Source organism: Poromitra crassiceps (assembly GCF_964638095.1).
Source record: "Poromitra crassiceps genome assembly, chromosome: 5".
Lineage (NCBI taxonomy): Eukaryota > Metazoa > Chordata > Actinopteri > Beryciformes > Melamphaidae > Poromitra > Poromitra crassiceps.
Genome location: NC_139642.1, coordinates 56,533,849 through 56,546,664, shown reverse-complemented (window position 1 = coordinate 56,546,664; position 12,816 = coordinate 56,533,849). Strand labels below are relative to the sequence as shown.

General features: G+C 41.3%; 1 protein-coding gene across 3 annotated transcripts in view; it reads left to right on the top strand.

Annotated features, from left to right (window-relative positions):
- Positions 1 to 12,816, top strand: part of LOC310777046 (NLR family CARD domain-containing protein 3-like) — a 126,683-nt gene that overhangs the window by 86,677 nt on the left and 27,190 nt on the right. For all 3 annotated transcript variants that reach the window (XM_083637294.1, XM_083637296.1, XM_083637295.1), the window contains 2 exons: positions 2,542 to 2,718; positions 10,826 to 11,002. In XM_083637294.1, coding sequence (XP_083493420.1) covers positions 2,542 to 2,718; positions 10,826 to 11,002 — 354 coding nt within the window. The remainder of the gene's footprint in view (positions 1 to 2,541; positions 2,719 to 10,825; positions 11,003 to 12,816) is intronic.

The window sequence follows — 12,816 nt, the reverse complement described above, 5'->3', positions numbered from 1 at the left end:
TACTGATGTTACAACAGGGATGGGGAGAAAACACATAGTTAGTTGGATGAGTAGTTAGAAAAAGAGAAGTAGCAAAACCCTATTCTCTGGCCTCCCCTCGATGGACTCGGGGCACAAAGACTGCCCAGAGGCTTCGTGCCCAGAGGCTTCGTGCCGCTTACAGCTGCCGCTGTAGACTGACTATGCTAAGAAATACAGGATCTACAGAGGTTCTAAGCCCCTCCCACGCAACCAGCCGATCGTTCACAGAGGCTGGGGTCACCTGATTACAGTCAGCTGTGTATCGATGGCCCACTCTATAGCCAGATAGTATTCTAAGACAATTTTAAAAACACAAGAAAGCAAGGAAAAGCAGAAAACTAACTCACCAGTATCACAGCAAAAAATACAGCAGAGACAGACAGGCACAGCACAGCTAGATAGCTCAGCTAGACAACTCAAAATGTGTTCTACTGAAGCAAGCCAGGTGCTAGGGATGGGCATTTTAACCAATTTAAATAGTCGAGTACTCTCCTTCTATTATCGGGTACTCGCTGTGGGGGGGGGCTTTGGGGGTCCGTGTGGAAACACACGCTTAACCCAAGTTTGGCTATGTTAAGCAGTTCATTTCGAATATCTATTACTATGGTAATGACGGAGCAGGGGTAATCTGCTGTGTGTGGGGCTGTTCACACATAGCGTTTGCATTTTTGCATGGAAAAAACACAACCTGTGGCACTTTTTGTGAGGAAAGGGACAATTAGGTGACGTTAGCTGCAGCTGTTGTCCCTACCTCAGATCTCCGGTGGTTGGATGGCAGCATTGGTTAGCAATGCGTCGTCTGAGCAGACTTGTGAAACAAGCGAAGAAGGCTCATTTCCAATAGGCCTACATGTCCGGTATAATCCATTCTGCTTTATGATCACTGTTACAGTAACGTAAATCCATGGATTACAAGGTCCGGTGTTCTGCCAAAAACTGAAAACTGACCAGTGACCATAACGTTAGCTGCAGCTAAATAGTGATCACCATGAAGCAATAAAGTGATTCGTTCTCCACATCTCTTGTGGCTAACGTTATGGGACGACGACAGTGTAGTCAGTAAACTAGTGCCACTTTTCAATGACTTTTATCGGGCGTGTTGTGGAGAAGCGTGCGTCTGTCTCGTGTCGTTAACGGGAGCCATCTCCACCAGTCAATTTTCATGATGAGCTGGGAAACTTCCTGTTAAAACTTTCAAAATAATATTACTTAAACAAAAGTAAATAGCTTATTGATGCACGTTGGATGAGAAAAAAGTATTTCAACAAACAAAGCAGCAAACCTTGTATCAAAATACTCGTGATGTTAAGATTACGAGTGAAACTGTGGCTGTAAGGCATTACGCAAAATTAATATTAATGCCAATGTTACAATAAGGTTTTATTTTGAAAGCCATAAAGCAGATGACATACTTTTACATTCTGGCTGACTTGACGCCTGTGCAGTTATGCCTGTCTGAAACACAGCCATGCTGCCTGATCCACATGAGGCAGCATGAGGGGTGAGGGGTGGGGCGAGTACCCGAACAGCGGAAGCATTACTCGAGTACTGACATTATGAACGAGTACTCGAGTACCCGAGTACTCCCGCCCATCCCTACCAGGTGCTGCCTTTTAAACTACAGTGAGAGGTTCTAAGCCCCTCCCACGCAATCAGCCGGTCGTTCACAGAGGCTGGGATCACCTCATCACAGTCAGCTGTGTATCGATGGCCCACTCTATAGCCAGATAGTATTCTAAGACAATTTTAAAAACACAAGAAAGCAAGCAAAAGCAGAAAACTAACTGATAGAGAATAAAATCTATTCTTTCCGCTAAATGTATATGTAAATGTATATCACAGCTTATCTAATACCAAATTAATTGAGCCTTGAGTCCAGGACTGTTTAACATAAAAGTATATTTAATACCAGATATTCTCTGCAATATGCATATTGACAGAGGGCATGAATCTCAATGTACACATTCTGATATGTCATACAGAGTCAATTATTCAGCCGCGATGTCACAATTTGACATACGCTTTATACTGTAAAAAGAAGAGGAGGAGGAAAAGGCAGAGAGGAGGGGGTGATGACTTGACTTGGAGCCTACAGGGCTGCCTGTCTGACTGAGAGACTGTTATCAATTGTTATGGGACTTGATACTGTCCAAGGTTTCAGCAATTGGAGCAGTCCCTGCTATGGGTGAAATGGGGTGAAATGTCATGGGCCAAAGGTCTATTGGTCAGAGCAGTCATGTCATAATGTGTATGTCATGTCATCACTTATAGCATTAATTATGTGTATGCAATTATAGCTTATAGCTTATTGATTAGGAGATATTGATTAGGAAATGGCATGGAACTTATATTTTTCTCCAACACTAACTCACCAGTATCACAGGAAAAAAATACAGCAGAGACAGACAGGCACAGGTCAGCTTTCAGTTGACCTTCAGCTTTAATTTGAGAAACATGTATATTTAAATCCTCCAAAATTTTATTTTATATCTACATTTTTATTCTTTATTCTTTATTCAGATTGCAGCACTGCAGCTTGTCAGAGAGCAGCTGTGCTTCTCTGGCCTCAGCTCTGAAGTCCAACCCCTCCTCCCATCTGAGAGAGCTGGACCTGAGTCACAACATACTGGACGATTCAGAAGTGAAGCTGCTGTGTGATCTTCTGGAGAGTCCACACTGCAGCCTGGAGACTCTGAGGTCAGACAGCATTTTTAATAATACGCTGACATGAATATTATATGAATATTGTGGTGAAACTTAATTTGAGGATGTCTATATAGAGTCAGTTAATCTGAAATCAGGCTTAGGACTCACATTGTAAGGGGCGGCTGTGGCTCAGGAGGTAGAGCAGGTCGTCCACTAATCAGAAGGTTGGTGGTTCGATCCCTGGCTCCTCCAGTCCGCATGTCGAAGTGTCCTTGGGCAAGACACTGAACCCCAAATTGCTCCCGATGGCTGTGCCAGCACCCTGCGTGGCAGCTGGCCGCCTTCGGTGTGTGAATGGGCGAATGTACGCACATTGTAAAGCACTTTGGATAAAATCGCTATATAAATGCAGTCCATTTACATTGTCTTCCTATTGTTTTCACACATTCCTGGTCTCTTCAAATGAATGAAGATTAACTTTGGTGATGATATTCTCCATCGTTTTAAACACACAGGGGTCCAAATTGCTCCAAAATGGCCTCCATCATCTATGGAGGACAAACTTTGATGTGAGAGTGTTGGAGGTATTGATATTTACATACTGTGGGAGCGGGAGCCTTGAGAATATCCCTAATAGAGGCAATGAAGATATTTAAAATATTTTAATTAATGTGGTAATTACACCGAACGTTCAGAGCACATAATATTACATATAATATGTTGCAGTGGAACAAGCTATTAGCCTTTGGTTCTTCTCAATGTCAGTTTCTTTGGTCAAATCAGATGAGGTGTGACTATACGAGATAGATATTAGAAGGTTTTCATAGAACACCAACGCTTCTACAGGCAGGAAAACTGACTGGAGGAGCCTTTCATCCTCAACCACATCAATGGCTACTTTTCTCACTGATGGTGGTGGAGGGCAGCAATGTGGCGCTGTTGCCTCACAGCAAGAAGATCCTGGGTTAATTTCACCAGCCTGTGTGTGTGTGTGTGTGTGTGTGTGTGTGTGTGTGTGTGTGTGTGTGTGTGTGTGTGTGTGTGTGTGTGTGTGTGTGTGTGTGTGTGTGTGTGTGGCAGTGAGGACTGCCTGCTCCATCCTTTCAAATTGTTGTTAGGGTACATGCTTTAATGCTTTTCAGGCTCTCTCTCTCCCTCTCTCTCCCCCTCTGTCTCCCTCTCTCTGCCCCTCTCTCTCCCTCCCTCCCTCTCTCTCTCTCTCTCCCCCTCTCTCTCTCTCTCTCCTGCCCTCTGCTGGTGAGTAATTACGCAGAGGAAAGACAGAGATCTGGGTCATGCCCTTTGGTTAAAAATATATATAAATAAAACTGGTAAATAGAAACGTGTTTGGCTCAACTCTGATTACAGGGACACAAACATATTTTTGCAAGTAGGCTACAATGTCCAAGTTTAGCTCTGTGTGTTGAGCTGAGTGATGCCACTCTTTCTTTCTTTTCTTTTTTTTTACTTTTTTTTTAATGCCTTTTCATATATATAAACACAACAATCAACATGTATAAACAAAAAACAACAACAACAAAAATACAAAAACATCGCCAACAATGACAAAACAAATACAAACAAACAAAACAAAATATATACATGAAACGCATCACCCTTCCATGTTTGATTGCTGATCAATTGTTGGAAACAACTTCATGTTTATCACAACCAATAACTCACATTCCATCACAAAACGTACAGGTCTTATTCCACCAAAATACAAGTATTTCATTGAACCCTTATCTTTATTCAGTCGTCATTTCTGACCTGACTGATGTCCATAATGACCATATATCACTAAAGTTGTCAATTTTAAATTGTATTTTAGCTGTAATCATTTCCATGATGGTCACCTCATTCACCTTTTGTTTCCATTGTTTTATGTTCGGGGGTTGTGGCTGCAACCATAGGACAGTAATATTTTTCTTAGCTATCAAGAGCATGGTCCTCAATAAATACAATTTCTTTTTTTCCATTTGAGTTTCTGTTGGAATGCCTAGGATAAATAATTTTGGATCAAGATTTAATTTTATATTCAAAATGCGTTCTATTTCCTTTTTCACATCCTCCCAGTACCCCTGCAGCTTAGGACAAGCCCATAGTATATGTGAAAGGTCTCCCTGTTGGCCACAACCCCTCCAACATAATCCTGATGATTTTCCATATTTAGCCATTATGACAGGAGTTCTGAAATACCTATTTTTGACCTTCCAGTCAAACTCCCTCCAGTTTGGACTGTTTGTTAATTTATGACCAGACATACACGCTTCATCCCATTCAATTTCAGAGATTACACTATTCAATTCCAGTTCCCATCTTTTTTTGCTGTCCCAATCTTTATCCCTTAAATCATGTTGCAATGCTTTGTAGAATTTTGAAATTATTCCTTTCTTAAGTTTTTCTTCCTCCCCTCTTATAATGAGTTGTTCTATGTTTGATGGATCCCTTAATATATTTTCCCATTCCTTATTTTTCTGGAGATAATGTCTAACTTGTAGAAATGTATAATGATCTTGGGCAGGTAGATTAAATTCCTCACTAATTTGTTCAAATGATTTTAGTGTTTGCCCATCAAATAATTGGCCAATATACACCAGTCCCCTATCCATCTATTTCTTAAAGCCTGTATACAAACTGGCTGGCTGAAAGTCTGGGTTTAATGCAATTTTAGTAGCTCTTGATATTGAGTTTGACAATCTTAACTTAGTCCTTATTTTTGTCCATATTTTCAAAGTGTTCTCTACCCATTCGTTTTTTATTCTTAGTTTTTTCCATTCTTTCTGGCTCATAAATGGTAGAGAGCCTAGTGGTACTGGAGAAGAGTTCTGTTCCATTCCCACCCGAATGGAGTCTTTATCTTCTGTAATCCATGACATTATTGTTTTAAGTTGTGCTGCCCAGTAGAAATGTAACATATTAGGTAAATTTAAACCTCCATCTCCTTTAGAACTTTGTAACTTTTTATAACTTATTCTTGCCTTTTTATTTTGCCAAACAAAATTTGAAATCATCTTGTCTAAAGTTTTAAAAACAGATTTTGTAATATTCATTGGGAGTGATTGAAATAAGAAAAGCAAGCGTGGCAGTACATTCATTCGCGTAATTTCCACTCTACCCATTAATGTCAGAGGTAAGAGCTCCCACTTTTTCAAGTCTCGTCTTATCTCTGAAATCAATTTGTCAATTTGTTAATATCACTCCTAAATATCGGAAACCTTTCTTGGTCCATTGAAATTTAACTCTTTCCTCTAGTCCACTTGGCCTCTCTCCCGAAAGCATCATTGCAACAGATTTAGTTTCATTAATCAAGAAACCTGAAATTTTTCCATAATCATTTAAGTCCTTCAGCAAAGCAGGTATGGAAGATGAAGGTTTGCTGATAAAGGCAAGTAAATCATCCGCAAATAGCGAAGTTTTGTGTTTTTTATGTCCATCATCAGTTATTCCCCAAATATCTGTATTTTGTCTTATAGTCTCTGCCAGCGGTTCAATACTCAGAGCGAACAGTAGAGGGCTGAGACAATCCCCCTGTCTCACCCCCCTTCTAATAGGGAAAAAATCAGAGCAACATCCATTCACTCTAATACGTGATTTTGGATCATTATAAATGATTTTTATCCAGTTGATAAAGGCAGAATTGAATCCAAAAACGTGTAGCGTTTCATATAAAAAAACTCCATTTAACCCTATCAAATGCTTTTTGGGCATCAAGACTAAGTATTAGAGATGTTTGAAAACACCACTCACCGTTCACCTCGAAGCCTACAAAGATGCCCTCACTGCCGCCAAGTCTGCCTATTTCTCCTCCATCATCAACGACCCCAGCCGTAATCCCAAAACCCTCTTTTCCACCGTCAACAGCCTCCTCAAGCCCCGTTCCGACGCCTTCCCTACCTCCTCATCTGAACAATGCACTGCCTTCCTTCAATTCTTTGCTGACAAAATCACCACCATCTACCAATCACTGTCCCCTCTGTCCCCCCCAGCTGCCCCTACCCCTGCTTCTCTCCTCTCCCTCCCGCTTGCCTTTCCTAGCCTCCCCCCCCACCGCCGTCTTTCCCGGTTCACCCCTGTCACTGCCTCCACCGTCTCCAAACTCATCAGCTCATCCAAACCCACAACCTGCTCCCTTGACCCCCTCCTCACCCCCCTTCTTAAATCATGCCTTCCTGTCATCTGCCCCTACCTCACAAACCTCTTCAACTCCTCACTCTCCCATGGCACTGTCCCCTCTGCTTTTAAAACTGCTGCTGTCACTCCCATCCTGAAGAAACCCGGTCTTGACCCATCCTGCCTCAATCACTACCGGCCTATCTCCAACCTCCCCTTCCTCTCAAAAACCCTGGAACGCATAGTAGCCACCCAACTTCAACACCACCTGCACTCCAATGATTTATTCGAACCCCTCCAATCTGGTTTCCGCCCCCTCCACAGCACTGAAACAGCACTCATCAAAGTCTTCAACGACCTCCTCACCTCTGCCGACTCTGGATCCCTCACCATCCTCATCCTCCTCGACCTGAGTGCAGCCTTCGATACCGTGAACCATAACATCCTGCTCTCCAGACTGGAAGATCTCGGTATCGAAGGTACTGCACTCAGGTGGATTCACTCCTACCTCTCCAACCGTTCTCAATTCATTTCCCTACACAACCACTCCTCTGCTCCCTCTATAGTCTCACATGGTGTCCCCCAAGGTTCTGTATTCGGTCCATTTCTGTTCATCACTTACATCCTCCCCCTCGGTCAGATCCTCCGTCACTTCAACCTGGACTTTCACTGTTATGCCGACGACACTCAGATCTACCTCAGCACCACCTCCCCCCACAACCCACCCCTCTCCCACATCAACTCCTGCCTGTCTGCTATCAAATCCTGGATGCAAGAAAACTTTCTACAACTAAACAGTGATAAAACAGAACTTCTCCTCATCGGCTCCAAGTCCACTCTCTCCAAAACCAACAACCCCACCCTCACCATCGATAACACCACTGTTTCCCCTTCCTCCCAGGCACGCAATCTCGGCGTCATCATCGACCCCACCATTTCCCTTGAACCCCACATCCGTCAAATCGTCAAATCCTCCTTCTACCACCTCCATAATATTGCCAAAATTCGCCCCTCCCTCTCACACTCCACTGCTGAAACTCTCATTCACGCCTTTATCTCCTCCCGCCTGGACTACTGCAACTCACTCCTTCACGGCATCAACTCCACCCTCATCAACAGACTCCAACTGGTTCAGAATGCAGCAGCTCGACTCCTCACCCACACCAAATCCTGGCACCACACCACCCCTGTCCTCAAAGAACTCCACTGGCTTCCCATCCCCTACCGCATCAACTACAAAATCCTGGTCATCACCTACAAAGCCCTTCATCAACTGGCCCCCCCTTACCTCACAGACCTCCTCTCCCCCTACCAACCCTCCCGGTCCCTCAGATCCTCCTCAGCCGACCTCCTTTCCACCCCCAAGTCCAAACTCCGCAGCTTTGGGGACAGAGCTTTCTCTCGGGCAGCTCCCAGACTCTGGAACGCCCTTCCCCAAGAAATCAGAACCTCAGAGTCCCTCACAGTCTTCCACTCCCGCCTCAAAACCCATCTCTTTTCCACCGCCTTCCCTTAGTCCCTCTGCTCCCTCCCCCCATCCTTGCTTGTGTGCTGTCTCTGTCTACTGTCTTGTCTCACCACTATCGCCCCCCCCCCCACATAGTACTCAGTGTTTAGTGTAATCTCTGTCGTTATATGTTTACTAACGTCACCCCCCGCCCCCCCCCCCAGTGTTTAGTTTTTGTGTAGCCTATTGTAAAGCGTCTTTGAGCTATGGAAAAGCGCTATATAAGTCCCATCTATTATTATTATTATTATTATTATTATTATTATTATTTATTCTTTTGGGCTTTTGATATGATATTTATAGTTCTTCTTATATTATTTGCTCCCTGTCGAAACGGAACAAATCCTGTTTGGTCCGGATTAATCAATTTTGCTATTTTTTTCTGTATTCTTTGTGCCAAGATACTGGTTAATATTTTCAAATCATTGCATAACAAACTGACTGGTCTATATCCCTCTTTGTGCAACACAGAAATAATAGCTTCAGACCATGTTCTTGGAGGGTCCCCTTTTTTTCAATGCATAATTAAAGACTTTCACTAGTATTGGTGTAATCTGTTCGGAGAAAAGTTTGTAGAATTCTCCTGGCATTCCATCTGTTCCTGGTGATTTATTATTTTTCAAGGAAGTTATAGTTTTCATAACTTCTTGGTGTGTTACTGGCTTTGTCATATCAAATGCCTCTTCCTCTGTCAGTGATGGTAAGTATATTTTTGAAAATAAATCTTTATTTTCCTTTTCTATTAAGGTGGAGTCTGAATCTGCATATATGTCCTTAAAATAAGCTCCAAAAGCTTCTGCTATATCTTTTGGTGATGTCAAAGATTCCTTAGACTTTGGATGGGTTATTTTTGCCACCAGTCTACTTGATTGGGTCTTTCTTAATTGAAAGGCCAATAAGCGACTAGCTCTATTTCCCATTTCATAAAACCTCTGTCTAGAGAAACGAATAGCACCTTCTGCCTTATATGTTAAGTGTTCATCTAGTTTCTGTCTGGTTTCTTTCAATTCCAAGAGTGTTTTATTGTTAGAAGTCATTTTATGTTCATTCTCCAAGTTGTTAATTCTCTCTTCAAGTTCCTTCTGTTTTTTTAACTGAATTTTTTTCAGTCTCGATGATATTTCTATAATTTTCCCCCGGGTAACTACTTTACAGCCTTCCCATAGAATTGAGGGTGTAACTTCATTGTTGTCATTTATCAGAAAATAATCTTCAATGTTTGATGCCACTCTTTCAAGTGGAAGTTTGTTCCACCAGCCACAAATTTACATTCTCATCTTTTTTTATTTGTTTCTGCTGATTTATTGTATAGTGAAGAAAAGCCTCCACTCACTAACTCACTCTTCAGTCTCTGCTTGTTTATTGAAGCAGCAGCATGTTGTCATTCATATGAATGAGTGCTGGTTTGTCCTTGTTATGTCTTTTTGAACCTGGCAGCCTGTTGGCTTCAGCTGCTTTCAGTTGACTTCACTATTTTAGAAACATGTATATTTAACACGTTCACTGCCAATGACGTGTTGATACGTCAAAAAAAATCCAACGGTTGCCTGCCAATGACGTGTTGATACGTCAAAAAAAAAAAAAAAAATTGACAGTGGGACGTGGATCAACGCCCCCCACGTCTCCTATAAAAATATTGGAGCCACCGAACGTGTACAACCCATTCCACCGACCCAATAAGTGGCGACAGTGCTCTCCAGACTAGAAAAAGCCGAGCCAAAACTGCAGGGGAACGCGCGAGGAAACCATTATCATACTGTAAAATGGATTGGCGAAAACGCTTTCGCTTTCGCGCATTATCGCGCTGGGAGCTGGCGGTGGGGGATTGCAAATTTGCATAATAGATTATGCGTGCAACACACTTTGAAACACCCGCAGAAAGCCCACAATCGCACGCAGCTTCATTGCAGCTGAGCTCACAACCGAAACGACTCATGCAGACTCGCCCAAAGAGCAGCCGCCAGCAGCCAGGCAGCACAGACAGGCAGAGCCTCGCTTGTGACAAACGCTGCAAAGCCACTAGAGACACACCCACGGAGGGAGGAGTTTGAAGGAGAGGGGGGTTTCCTGCTGCTATGGAGGAAATTACTGTTCAAAACTATTGTTTAGATGTCTGACGTCTTACGCCAAAAATAAATGGTTAAAGTGACTGTTCTATCGAATTTCACAAAAAGCCATTTATCTCAGAATAAATTTCCAGACGCTGAAACCATGCTGTATTCTACTGCTAATGCCTACATAACTACTAACTCTACAAACTAACTCTTTTAGACAGAGAAAGCACACATTCTATTAGTTCTTTTGAGATAATTTGTGTTCACAAAATCTTAGCAGAAAAGAATCCTCGGCTCTTGAAAGATGAGCCAGAATCCTCAAAAAAACAACTTGGCAGAACCTACCTACAGTATTGAAAAAACGGCTGGCAGTGAATGTGTTAAAACCTCCACAGCTCTGAGTGGATTATGAAACATGGTTTCAATCAGGTTTTCTATACAGGAATGTTTTATTTTATATCTACATGTTTTATTCTTTATTCAGATTGCAGCACTGCAGCTTGTCAGAGAGCAGCTGTGCTTCTCTGGCCTCAGCTCTGAAGTCCAATCCCTCCTCCCATCTGAGAGAGCTGGACCTGCGTGAGAACTATCCAGGAGCCTCACGAGTGAAGCTGCTGTCTGATCTTCTGGAGAGTCCACACTGCAGACTGGAGACTCTGAGGTCAGACAGCATTTTTTAATGATGTGCTGACATGAATATTATATGAATATTGTGGTGAAACTTAATTTGAGGACGTCTTTATAGAGTCATTTAATCTGAAACCAGGCTTAGGACTCACATTGTCTTCCTATTGTTTTCACACATTTCTATGGAAGCCCATAGCTGACTTTATTCAAATGATAATGTAAACTTGAAAATGATAATGTAAACTTAGAAATGGTAATGTAATTCCTCAATAACATTATCATTTTCAACACATGTGTGTGTTATTTCAGTAAAAATGAAAATGAAAATGGAATAATCCAATTTTCATTTTCATTTTCATATACTTGTAAGGGCTTTCTATGACTATATAAGAATTAAAATGACAAGCTGTTTGACATTTAATTTTCAAAGTCCATAGCCCGCTCTACAATGGACTATATTCAAATGGTAATTTAAATTTGGTAATGAAAATGCAATCCGAAAAATGCAGCCTAATTTTCCATCTCTGCAAGCATTAATTAAGTCACAATTCAAATTAAAATGCATTTTTGTAGAAAATGTCAAATGATAATTTAAATGGTATTTGACATTTCATTTTAATTTAGTCATACTGCTTTTCAATGGACTATATCAAACTTGTAATTTAAATGTGGAAATGTAAATGCAATCCAAAAAATCCAGCCTAATTTTCCATCCCTGCAAGCATTATGTAAGTCACAATTCAAATGAAAATGCATTTGTATTTGACATTACATGTTTGACATTCGACATTACATTATCAAAGACTGCCCATAGCTGACTCAATTCAAATGATAATTTAAACTTGAAAATGGTAATGTAATTCCTCAATGACATTATCATTTTCAACACATGTGTGTGTTATTTCAGTAAAAATGAAAATGAAAATGGAATAATCCAATTTTCATTTTCATTTTCATATACTTATAAGGGCTTTCTATGACTATATAAGAATTAAAATGACAAGCTGTTTGACATTTAATTTTCAAAGTCCATAGCCCGCTCTACAATGGACTATATTCAAATGGTAATTTAAATTTGGTAATGAAAATGCAATCCGAAAAATGCAGCCTAATTTTCCATCTCTGCAAGCATTAATTAAGTCACAATTCAAATTAAAATGCATTTTTGTAGAAAATGTCAAATGATAATTTAAATGGTATTTGACATTTCATTTTAATTTAGTCATACTGCTTTTCAATGGACTATATCAAACTTGTAATTTAAATGTGGAAATGTAAATGCAATCCAAAAAATCCAGCCTAATTTTCCATCCCTGCAAGCATTATGTAAGTCACAATTCAAATGAAAATGCATTTGTATTTGACATTACATGTTTGACATTCGACATTACATTATCAAAGACTGAACATGCTTTGCAATGTACTCTATTCAAATGAAAAACAGCAAAACAGCGCCTCCCGTGTATTGCAGGTTCACTTCGTGCGTTATCTGTGACAAAATTCAATTTGAAAATGCAATCTGTCAGGCCCGCTCGTCAAGGCGGGTCTTCAATTGGGATGTCACCCATTGGCTACTTTCAGGCTGCCCCAGTTGACCGCGGAAGTAAACAGACCCACTTCTGGTCTGTCGCCTTCAACCACCGCAGTCAGGCATGTAATGTGCGTTTTTGTTCATATTTAAAGAAGGAACAGCATTATTTATCGGTGCATGGTGTTCATACCGCGGAAAAGTTAAAAACAAGGTGAATTTTCCCATTAGGAAGGAAGACGCGAGGCGGATTGTTTGCTATGGTTACCATGGTAACGTTACCCTCTGTATGGCTAATGCTAACGTTACGTTAGTGAGTG